The sequence below is a fragment of the Protopterus annectens genome, chromosome 6.part0 (assembly GCF_019279795.1).
Source record: "Protopterus annectens isolate FY-2018-M chromosome 6.part0, PAN1.0, whole genome shotgun sequence".
In the NCBI taxonomy this organism is placed as follows: Eukaryota; Metazoa; Chordata; order Ceratodontiformes; family Protopteridae; genus Protopterus; species Protopterus annectens.
The window spans coordinates 525,264,799-525,276,811 of NC_056737.1; the positions used below are offsets into that span (position 1 = coordinate 525,264,799).

The window sequence follows — 12,013 nt, forward strand, 5'->3', positions numbered from 1 at the left end:
CATTCTTAACCAAACTGTAGTGTATACAGACTTTTATTCTGAAACATACAATAAGACTTGTTACACAAAGGAGAGACTAACACATGTACAGCACAGTTTTGGGTAATTAACAGATGAATACATTCTTTCTAGCCTCATTCCAGTTTCTTCCAGTTATTTCCAGTCCATTCATTATTCTACAGTCCTATCAATTCTTACAAAGTATTTCAGTAAAATCCCACGACTGGAGGAACTCCCTGGTCAGCCTCAGTAAGAAGCTGAGATCCCTCATAAAATCCTCCAAAGCTAGTTATGAAAACAAAATTGCCACTGATTCTAAAGACAACCACAAAGCATTATATAGCTATGTTAACAATCTCAATGGCAACACTCAGATCTGCTCTGAGTTACAGCACAATGACACTAAATATACAGAACCAACTGATATTGCCAACATCCTGGCAGATAGGTTCAGTGCTAACTTTACCCCCCCTCTCACCCCCTAAAGGACCCATCTTTATACTGGAAGAAAGCAAAGTTCCTGTAATCACGGCTGCACAGGTAAAAACTTCACTCTCCAAAGCCAAGAACACAGCATCCATGGGACCTGACAACATCCCAGACTGCCTTCTGCATGAACTACAGAATGAACTGGCACCCCACCTATGTACCATGTTCAATCATAGCCTCACCTCAGGCTTTGTGCCCATTGAATGGCACAACGTGACAGTTATCCCACTCCACAAAGGGGGGGGCCACAACAGACCCCGGGAACTACTGCCCCATTAGCCTGACGAGCCTCGTCTGCAAGGCCATGGAACGTATCATCATGGAACTCATAAACAGACATTGGAGATCTCCAAACCCTGGACCCCACACAGTTTGGGTTTGTAAAAGGCAGATCATGTCTCCTAAACCTGATAGACTTCTTTGAAGTAGTCACCAAGGCCATGGATGAGGGTAAGGTGGTTCACACAGCCTATCTAGATCTCGCCAAGGTGTTCAACACCATCCCCCACTCTGGAATTATAGATAAACTCACTAAACTAGGTATAAATCCCTATGTCACAAGATGGGTTGCCAACTGGCTTACTGAAAGAACCCACACTGTGAAAGTAGCAGACTCCAGACCAGTGACAAGTGGAGTACCACAGGGTTCAGTCCTGGGTCCTCTCCTGTTTGGTATCTAGTTCTCTGAAGTACAGACTAACACAGAAGGTCTTTGGCTAACTAAATTCGCAGATGACTGCAAACTAGGAGCCATAATTGAAACTCCTAACGATGTGGACATCCTACAAAAGGGCCTCACTGAGACAGATGCCTGGTGTCAAAGACATGGTCTCAAGCTCAATGCCAAAAAGTGCATTGTCATCCCCTTTGGTAAAAATTCTGTACCCATGAACTACCACATAGGCGGTAGTCTACTTAACATCGAAATTGTGATGAGACCTTGGGCACAGGTGGACAGTAGTCTCTCCTTTGATAATCACATTGCCAAAGTGGTCAAGAACTCCTTCTATGTGGCACACCTCATCACAAAAGGTTTTTCATCTAGAAAAAAAGAGGTCATTGTTCCCCTCTACTCATCACTCATTATACCCATTATAGAGTACAATGCCCCTTTTGGTATGTACCGCACAAGACATCTACAACAATGGGAAAGGATGCAAAAATACCTCACAAAGAGGATTACTGGCCTCAAACAGATGCCTTACGCAGACCGTCTCAAAAAACTCCAGCTTTACTCCGTCGCATATCGCCTACTCAGAGGCAGTCTCTGCCTAACATACAAAGCTATGTCAAACCCAGAGCTGTTGGACATGCTCCACTTAAAGAAATCCCAATCCCTCCGAGCTACACTCTCTAGGGACTTAAACCTTGTCACCACAATAAACAGAACATGCTGGAGGGATAGATTCCTGTCCCAGAGACTTCCCATACTCTGGAACAGACTACCTATCTATGTCAAACAGAGCTCCTCATTAGCACTCTTCAAGAAAAATCTTGATGATTGGATGGGTAATAGGAAATTCACCCCGGGGATCACTTCTGTGATTTTGCTTGACAGGGGCACAGGAAAATAATTTTTTTGGGTGGCGAAAGCCAGGGTACATTTTTGGCTAGGCTTGTATAGGCCCTAGGGCCAATAGCCTAGTACCTTCCTATGAACCTATGTATAAATCTTAACCTCCTCGCATGAATAATCCATAGTAGTGGCCTTTAAAAATCTTAGCAAGGAGTTAGCAAGGAGTTAAAAAGACTAACGTATTTTATTCACAACATATGGTCTTTATATACTAGATGCTATATAGTTATTGATTGAGGATCTTTGTGTACACATTGTTTATTTATTTAATGAAATATTTACCCATAAACAGGTCTGACTTTACAAGGTGAATTAGTAATTATTACTCCATAGTTAGCTTAATGGATTATATGGAATGCCATGACAATGGTCCAAAACTGAGAAGGCAGGCATGCTATGCACATTTCTGACATCAGAAAGTTGCAGAACAAGTTTTGTTAAGCACTTCTAAGCATGGTTAAGCTCTAGTTTTCTGTTGCAGCATAACGGCAATCAGTGCTGCCCAAAACAGAAGAGTGGAGAGAAGTAGGTGGGGATGTCACTTCAACAGTGACAATCATCTGGAGCTCATGTTCACACCACTGGATGCCTAACCCTGCTGCAGCTTTAAAAGCTGTTAGATACTTTACACTGCATGCTGCATTCTTAAAGAAAAAGTGTATCAGAGTGAAATGCTTAACACCTTTTAAAGCCATTTGTTCCTCAGAGGGGCACTTTGCTTTTGGTTGCTCTATATGTGGCAGAGCTACGTTTTATCTGTTTCAAAACTGCAAAACTCTTTGTGGTCATGCATGTTTTATTTTTTTTTTTTTGTAACTACTAGTATATGAAGCAAATAAAGTGCTATGCACTGCAAATAATTATTATTGGTGGTCTCTGATAATAACTTGGTTGTTATGTGTTCATCTTGGTTAGACTGAGATAATTTTGTTCTGGTTCACATTAGAACATTTGCTTTCAATTAATACTTTTGCTTGAAAACCGAATAAGTAAATACAAGTAAATTAATTAAGAACCCAAATGTTTAAGGATATTTTGAAATGAACAGATTTCACTGAAAATGTGCTTAATGTTTATCTGTCTCATCTACTGTCATGTAAGTAGAAATGTATTATCTCTGCCCTCATTTTCTTTTTTAGATTTTTAACAAAGAAGCCTCACATTGCTGGAAGTGAACAAGACGAAGATGTTCTTGTGAATCATATTATTAAAGAGTGGACAACACAGTTAGATGGAGTCAGAGTATATCCATATAAAGTGCTCCTTTCTTACCCAAATGCTACTAATCCAAACTATGTAGCAATTGAGCTTGAAAATGGAACAGAAGTAGAAGTGTCAGCCAAAGTGGAGAAGATTCTCAACCCCGAGCAGGATGATCCAACAGTTGTGAACCCATTCAATGCATACTCGCCTGCTGGTGTTGTTACGGTATGCTAAAGTATTTTATTTAAAATATGAGACAGTTTCTTAGAATAGCTGTATTTTCATTGCTGATTTGTCCTATGTGACTGACTGTTAAATACATTTATGATAATTTTTTGACTGAAACAGTCTTTAACAACTATGACAAACATTGATTTTGAGTGACCACTGTAGGTTGCTACTTTGAAAAATCCATACTAGGCTATTTTAGCTAGTTTTGTTACTAGGTTTGTTTGTACTTAAAAAAATGCTTCTTCAAAATATCCACTAAAGAACTTTTATCTCATTTATTATGTGACAGCTGTGATAACTTCATCCAAACTGATTCATTTTGGTCAGTGTCTTGCATAAAGGTATAATTACAAATTTATAACACACGTACAACTTTACGCCAATGTTTATAGCATTTATCTAAGAGATAGGAATGTTTTTAAGGGCTTGCAGTAGTTCATTTATAGTTATTGTAGCACTTACTTCTGAGTTACTGTTAATATATGAATCTTTTACTCCATTCAAAGGGCCAAGTAGTGTAGTCCATTAATACCTGGAGTACTGTTTTCAGATATGTGTTTTATGAAGCTAGGATTATAGGAAATAGAAGGCAATCGAGTCATGCAATTGTGCATGCCTTGCCTGTATCCACCCTCCTGAACCTCCACTCTCAAGTATAGCCAGACCATTAAATGTCATGGGTGAATTTATGAATAACCATCCAATTGTGCAGTTCTCATTTCAAGGAAGATAATGCATCACAGTGCTTACTTTGTAGTGGATGTCTACACCAGAGGTGGAGGAGGCACTGTATAATTAACCTATCTCTCTACACTGTTCTGTTTACCTGCTGGTGAAGATTTAAATCCCTTGCTCTGTTTTTTTGTGAGATTATTCAATTTGAGGAGGTATAAAAATATCCTGGAAAATTGAATCCCTAATGGTTTAGATAACAAGTCATAGATCTTTTCTGAGGAATTGATAATATACTAAATAAAGGGACATAATTTCTGTTTTTTTCTGGTAACTTAGGGTTTTAGGCCAGTGATATTCGGTACCTTTGAGATAATTATAGCTTAATATATTTAGTGAGATACATCCCAGTGGATGCACTGAATTCAAAAATTGGCATAATCAATGATAATTTTAATTAGGTAAAAACCTCTCTGGATCTGGAAGATATTTAGTTGTCAGTCAGCTGTGGTTAAGTAAAAGGAGTACCTGACTACTGTCCTTACATGATGATCAAAGGAGAGGGAATTATATTAACACATGTACCAAGGTCTCTACAAAACAGTCTTGCTATATTGGGCACGGTGATGGTTTACTAAATGTAACCATATTACATTTTTAAAAACAACAAAACAGGATAGTGCATGGCAATAAAAATGCAATAAGAAAACATGATCTTTCATGTAAAAATCAACCACTTCACCAGAAATTAGACAAATTGTTGGTCTGAACTTTAGAATAGTTTTTAAAAATAAATGTAACTTTAAGTGACCACTTTGTTATAGATTGCCTACTTAAGTTAATTCTAATATTATGGGGACAGATCTGCAGATCATGAAGGGCACCTTTCAATACATGGAATGGAATTATTGAAACTCTGTTGATACAACTAGCTATTTTATACATCCAGTTACCATAAGTAGATATAAATTATCTCACTATGCTAACTGTAACAGCATTAATTTAGCTTGTTTAGCTAAATGCACAGCTTGTACAGCATTCTTTGTTGAGAAAACCAACAGAAGGCTACAAGATAGCGTTGCACAGTATTTGTATAAAATTAAAGAATCAAATATTACTAGTGCCTTTACCAAACAGATTTTGTCTTATGACAATACACATTGTTTTAGGTTTTTAGTATTGGATGTGATTTTTATTTTCGATATAATTTTATTCATTTTCAAATGAAAAGAACAATATATGCAAGTTTTATGACATTGAAATATGTACATATTATTTAAACAGGCTGTGATGCCAGTGCACTGGCCCAGCAAACAAGGAGCTTCAATCCTCACCACTAACACCAGTGAGGGGCATCCATATAGGGAAAGGATAATAAATACACACACAGTAAAGTACAGTTTCCCTTAAAAGCATACAGAGATCACAGTCAGTCTGGGGCTGGTTTCCTCCTTTCTCTCTAGGTTCCCAATAAGACTCCCCACTGGCACAGCTATAGGGTCCAGATCTCAGCCTAGTGGGCAAGGGAAAACCTCCAGCTCCCTCTCTGTCCAGTCAGTGTTTCGTGTCCCTGCCCAAGTAGCTGACACACACACACACACACACACACACTTTAAGATAAGTTATATACAACCACACAGACACTCATGGGGAAGGTTGGCACAGGTTCTCCAGCTGTGCCCCTTTTACCCAAACTATACGGTAGTACCACTTGCCACCACCCACTAATATTTATCAGCTACTAAAAAGGCTCATAACAAAGGGTGTCCAATTATTACTGTGCAATATTACTATCCAAATCAAGGCTTATTGGAGTGGCTTGGCCAGTATCACTATATGCATGCAATGTACTCTAGAGCTTAAATTTTCTCTATACAAAACAGCCACAGTTGAAAGGTTTAGAAATATTTAATAATAAATAATAAAAACACAAGACAATATGTTTTACTACACAGTGCTAGTCAAGAGTTCAGAGATCACAGAGAAATACTTAAAATAACACAGTAGAAAAGTTCTGACATCAATACAGAAAAAGACTAATCTAATCTTCCTAGTCCCTAGCTATATCTAAGAGAAAACACAGTTCTGAAATAAACTTACATATAGAGCAAGACAGTGCTGGTGGTGTTGGATGTTCTCAAGACAAACGCTCAATGCTCTGAGTCTCTCTGTCCTTAAATTGATAACACAGTACCACTGATTCCTTCCAGATTACATTATTTCTTTCTGGTTCCCAGGCTAACAGAAACTCAGAGGTTAATAGCCCTTTGATCTTGCAGCTGGTCAGGAAGCCAGAGCAATAAAAGAAATTATACATGTAAATTCTAGCCATTAACTCTGCCCTAAAAAAAATAGGCAGAATGCCTTCCTCTAGACATCTCGGATCTGAGTTTTAGATCAAAGAATTTCACAATGCTCGACTTATCAGCTTTCTTACAGCAGATTGCACTGTTACATTTTTTTTTCAGTTCAACATCCAATACAGTCTTTTTTCACATTTAAGACAACAAGCCTGTGGCTTACATTAATATTTACAAATGACAATATTATCTACAAAATCTATCTAGCTAGGCTGGCAGCCTTCACCTATCTTCAGACATTTCCCCCCCTGGAGAGCTCAAGCTAGTTTTTCAAGTGACCCTTGAGAAACATTGCTTGAGAGGGTTAGGACTAACTGAGTATACCTTACCCCATTCCCTGTCTTGAGTGCCCATCTGCATTGGCATTGCTAATCTCACTGTGGTGCTGCACTGACATATCATATGCTTGCAACCCTAGGCTCCATAATAGCAACTTGCCATTTTGGTGGCTGGCTTTGTTTAACCATTTTAGGAGATTGTGATCAGTCACTACAGTGAAATTTCTTCCATACAGATAAGGCTGAAATTTCTTTAGTGCCCACACTATGGCTAGACATTCCTTTTTTACAGATGCATAGTATTCCACCCTGGGTTGGAATCTATGACTGAGATAAACCACTGGGTGCTCTTCTCCCTATGAAGAAATCTGGCTAAGTACAGCCCCCACCCCATGGTTTGAGGCATCCACCTGCACAACAAATTATTTGCTGTAATCTGGACTGGCTAACACAGGGGGTCCTCCCAAAGCTTCTTTAAGCTTCTGGAATGCCTGCTCACATGCTGTGGTCCACATGGCCTTATCTGGCCTGTTATTCCTTGTCAGATCTGTGAGGGGAGCAGCTATGGTACTTTAACTGGGGATAAACATTTTGTAGTACCCTGCTGTCCCTAAGAATTAATTGACTGGCTTTTTGGCAACAGGTGCAGGCCCATGCCTGAATGGCTTCCACTTTGGTAGGTTTTGGCCTGATCTTACCACCCATGTTCCAGGTAAGAGACCTCTGCCATACCCACCTGAAATTTGCTGGGCTTAAAGGTCAACCCTGCCCTCTGTAGTCTGCCTAGAACCTCCCTGACATGTTGAAGATGCTCTTGCCAGGAATGGCTGTTGATGGCAATATCATCTAGGTAAGCAAGGGCAAATCCCTCCTGTTCCTGCTAGGATATGATCTACCAGCCTCTGGAAAGTCGCTGGGGCATTTTTCATCCCAAAGGGCATCTTTGTGAACTCCAGCAAATGTACAAATAGTCACACCAAGCAAACAGAAAGGGCACAATCAGTGCAAGGGACCACAATAGATGCTGAACTCATACAAGCCAAAAGGAGTCACAAAGGCTGACTTCTCTCTAGCACTGAGAGTCAAGGACACCTGCTAGTAACCCTTGGTAAGATCAATGGTTGTAAGATACTTAGCCCCACCCAGCTGCTCTAGGGCCTCATCTGTCCTAGGCATGAGGTAAGCATCGAACTCTGTGTGACTATTTTAATTTCCTGTAGTCCACACAGAACCTGGTACTGTCATCCTTCTTTGGCACCAGCACCACTAGGGGGGGGGGCAGGGTCTGTTGGACTCTTGAATAGCCCCTAGTTACAACATTTCCTGGATCTCCTCCCTCAGAGTCTGCTTGACTCTCTCAGGCACCCTATAAGCAGCCTCCCTAATAGGCCTTTGGGGTCCTGTATCCACCTGGTGCTGCACCAGGTGGGTGCCCCCTGGTTTCCCAGTGAACATGTCCCCAAACTCCTGTAACACTGCTTGGATTGCTCAAACCTGGGTAGGCGATAGCTGCTGGACATTGCTACCCCTTCAACTGAGGTGTCAGTCCGAGCCTCACTGAGGAGATCAGCCACCAGCTCTCCCTCAGACTTCTCCTGCAATCCACTGCAAATACTCAGCACAAAGGCCTCCCTATCATGAAAAGGTTTCATCATGTTAACATGGTACAACTTGTGCTCTTGCCTCCTGCCTAGCAGTTCTACCATGTAGTTAACATCACTTACCTTTCTTACCACCTTATAGGGTCCTTCCCAAGCTGCTTGTAGTTTGTTGTGTCTGACAGGAATAAGAACCATTACCTGCTGCCCCACAGCATACTTTCTAGCCCGAGCATTCCTGTCATACCAGACCTTTTTGTGTTGTTGGGCTTCTGCCAGGTTCTCCTGGGCCAAACCCATGAATTCCCTGAGCCTTGTCCTGAGGTTTAGGACATATGCCACAACAGACTCCTTGTGAGATTCACACTCACCTTCCCATTCATCATGAATTAAATCTAGAGGTCCCCTCACCCTATACCCATACAGCAACTCAAAGGGGAAAAACATGTGGATTCCTGGGGAACCTCTTTGTAAGCAAACAACATATGGGGCAAATATTTGTCCCACTCCCTCTTAAACTGGTCTGCAAATGTCCATTACATGGACTTGATTGTAGAGTTTAACCTCTCAACCAGACCATTAGTCTGGAGATGGTAGGAGGTAGTCTTCAGGTGCTTCACCCCATAGTACTTCCACAGACAAGTCAGCAGGTCTGACATGAAACTGACACCTCTGTCAGTCAGTATTTCTTTTGGGAAACCTACCCTGCTGAAAATCTCTAACAAAGCATTTGCCACCTTTTCTGCCTCAATGGAGGACAAAGCCAATGCCTCAGGGTATCGTGTAGCATAATCCACTACCACTAGGATATACTTTTTGCTGTGGAACTTTGGGTGCTCAGAGGCTCCACAATATCCATAGCTACCCTCTGAAATGGCTCCCCAGTCACAGGAAAAGGCATCAAAGTAGCTCTCACCTTATCCCCTGCCTTGCCAGCCTTTTGGCACTGCTCACAGGTCCTGCAATACCCTGTTACATCTCTGGAAATTCCAGGCCAATAGAAGTTCTGCATAATATGTCTCTGTACATTTTAAGCCCATATGACCTACAGAGGAAATATCATGGGCTATGGCTAGAAGTGCCAGATGGTAGGCTTTAGGCACTGCTGACTTCTGTACCCTCTCACCTTCTAGCTCTCCCTCAGGAGTCCACTCTATATACAGTAACCCTTTGTTCCAGTATACAGATTTCCCCTTCCCTTGAGAATTAGGTGCCTCCCTAGCTACCTGCCTCAGGCCTTACAATGTAGGGTCTGGGAGCTGAACCTGTCTCAACTCTCTTTTTGTAACTCTTCCCAGCTCCCCTTCCACAGGAAGTCTGGCATCCTCTGACAGTAGTGCCTCACTGTCAGCCTGGGTACTATTACTCACCTCTACCTTTGCAGTCACTCTTTCCAAGGGAACATCAGTACCCACAAGCAGCTGTGGCTCACCTTCAGTCTCACTGCTACAGAGTAGCTCTCTCCCTGAAGTAACCACCTCACCAGTCCTGGCTGCAAGTATGCAGTCTGTCTGGGTCTCCCCCAGGCTACCAGACCCACATGCTTATCTCCTAGCCTTTCTGCATGTAACTGCATAAGCACATGGTACTGCCAATTCTTCCCTATCAAGACATCTGGAGGATGGTAGTTCGGTACCCTTGTCTCAATACAACCTACTACTGGCATTTTGTCTTTCCCACTTACTGGCTCTCTCGCATTCTGTTCCCCACCTTGCCTCCATGGACATATGTGTGCCACATGGCCCCACTGGTTGCATTCAAAACATTTAACCCTAGGTTCTGGATGTATACTTGGACTAGTGGCTTCCCCTGCTACTGGCAGATTCTGTTGGGGCAGGCTGTGCTGCTCACTATGAGTTCCTTTAGACCCATGAGCATTACTGGGGGTCTCTTTCCTGTGCAGAAATGCCCCGCATGCTAGGTATAGGTGTCCCTTCTTCCCCAACTCATCTGAAGTAGCACATTGTCTCTTAGCTAACCAGATCCTCATGTCCTCAGGGAAAGTGCTAAAGGCTTGTTCCCTCATCAAGTCTGCCAGCCCTTCAAAAGTGGTGACCGAACATCCACTCACCCACCTATGAAAATAAGTGCTCATTTCAGCAGCATATTCACACACACTTTCATCTGCCTTGCATCTATGCTCACAAAACTTGTTCCTATATGTTTCAGGTGTTAGCTTAAAAAATTCAAACAGGCAGTTCTTAACAGTAGTATAATCAAAACATTCCTGGTCAGAAATTTTAGACAATACAGTTACAGCTTTACCATGGTGTAGGGGGGTCAGTAACCATACCCAGAGCCTTTGCTCAACTTCATACTGTTTACACACCCTCTCAAACATTCATACTATTTACATACCCTCTAAAACATATGAATGAAACTATCAAAATTATCCCCCTCTATAAATTATGGAAGAAATTTATTGACCTTGTATGCTTCTGGGATCCAGTTACTCCCTTCCCCATTACCTCCATGACTCTGGCGAAAAAGTCAGCATCTCCTTTTCATGTTGCCTCTGCTGCTCCTTTTCCACAGTTTCCAAGTGTAGCCATTTCTCATTCTCCTCAGCCTGCAAACATCACAGTTTCTCATTGTCCTCACTCTCTCTCTAGATGCCTCAGTCTCTCAGCTGCTTATATTTCCAAATGCCTGGCCTCCAACTCAAGTCTCTTTAGCTCCAGATGGATTTTTAAGTCCTCTGCAGAAAGGTTGAACTGTCCATTATCTGAGTGTGGTACATCTCCACTGCCAGTCTGGTTATCCTCCTGGTTGCTGTTTTCTGATGCAGCTGTGACCAAAGCTGCAATCATGTCCACCTCAGTCAGGTTTCCATGCTCCAGTCCCCTAGCCTGGCACATCTCAGCCAGCTGTCTCCTTGTCAGCTTTCTATACTCCTCTGCTGACATGCTTGCCTGCTCTCTTTGACTAACTAAGCTAACAAAAGAAATAAATTGTGATCTTAAGTCTGTGCATTCACTGCATGGCTGATTTATAGTACAAAAACAACTTTAGAGATCACTGTACACAAGCTATAGGAATTCACACTACCCACACCACTACAAGCCAATTATATTTGCCAACCAATTAGTGTGTAGTGTGGAAATTCCACCATTGCCAAACAATTAATATGTGATTCCCATGCACTGGCTCAGCAATCAAGGAGCCTCAATCCTCACCACTAACACCAGTGAGGGGGCCCATATAGGGAAAGGATGATAAATACACACACACAGTAAAGTAAAATTTCCCTTAAGAGCACAAAGAGATCACAGTCAGTCTGGGGCTGGTTTCCTCCTTTCTCTCCAGGTCTCCAATAAGACTCCCCACTGGCACAACCATAGGGTCCAGATCTCAGCCTAGTGGGCAAGCTAAAACCTCCAGCACCTTCTCTGTCCAACCAGTGCTTTGTCTCCCTGCCCAAGTAGCTCACACACACACACACACACACACACACACACACACACACACACACACACACACACACACACACACACACACACACACACACACACACACACTTTGAGATAAGAGTTATATACAACCACACAGACACTCCTGGGGAATGTTGGCACAGGTTCTCCAGCTGTGCCACTTTTACCCAGACTG

General features: G+C 42.0%; 1 protein-coding gene across 1 annotated transcript in view; it reads left to right on the plus strand.

Annotated features, from left to right (window-relative positions):
- Positions 1–12,013, plus strand: part of LOC122804411 (putative N-acetylated-alpha-linked acidic dipeptidase) — a 2,922,358-nt gene that overhangs the window by 227,770 nt on the left and 2,682,575 nt on the right. Inside the window, exon 2 of the mRNA XM_044074242.1 lies at positions 3,205–3,493. Coding sequence (XP_043930177.1) covers positions 3,205–3,493 — 289 coding nt within the window. The remainder of the gene's footprint in view (positions 1–3,204; positions 3,494–12,013) is intronic.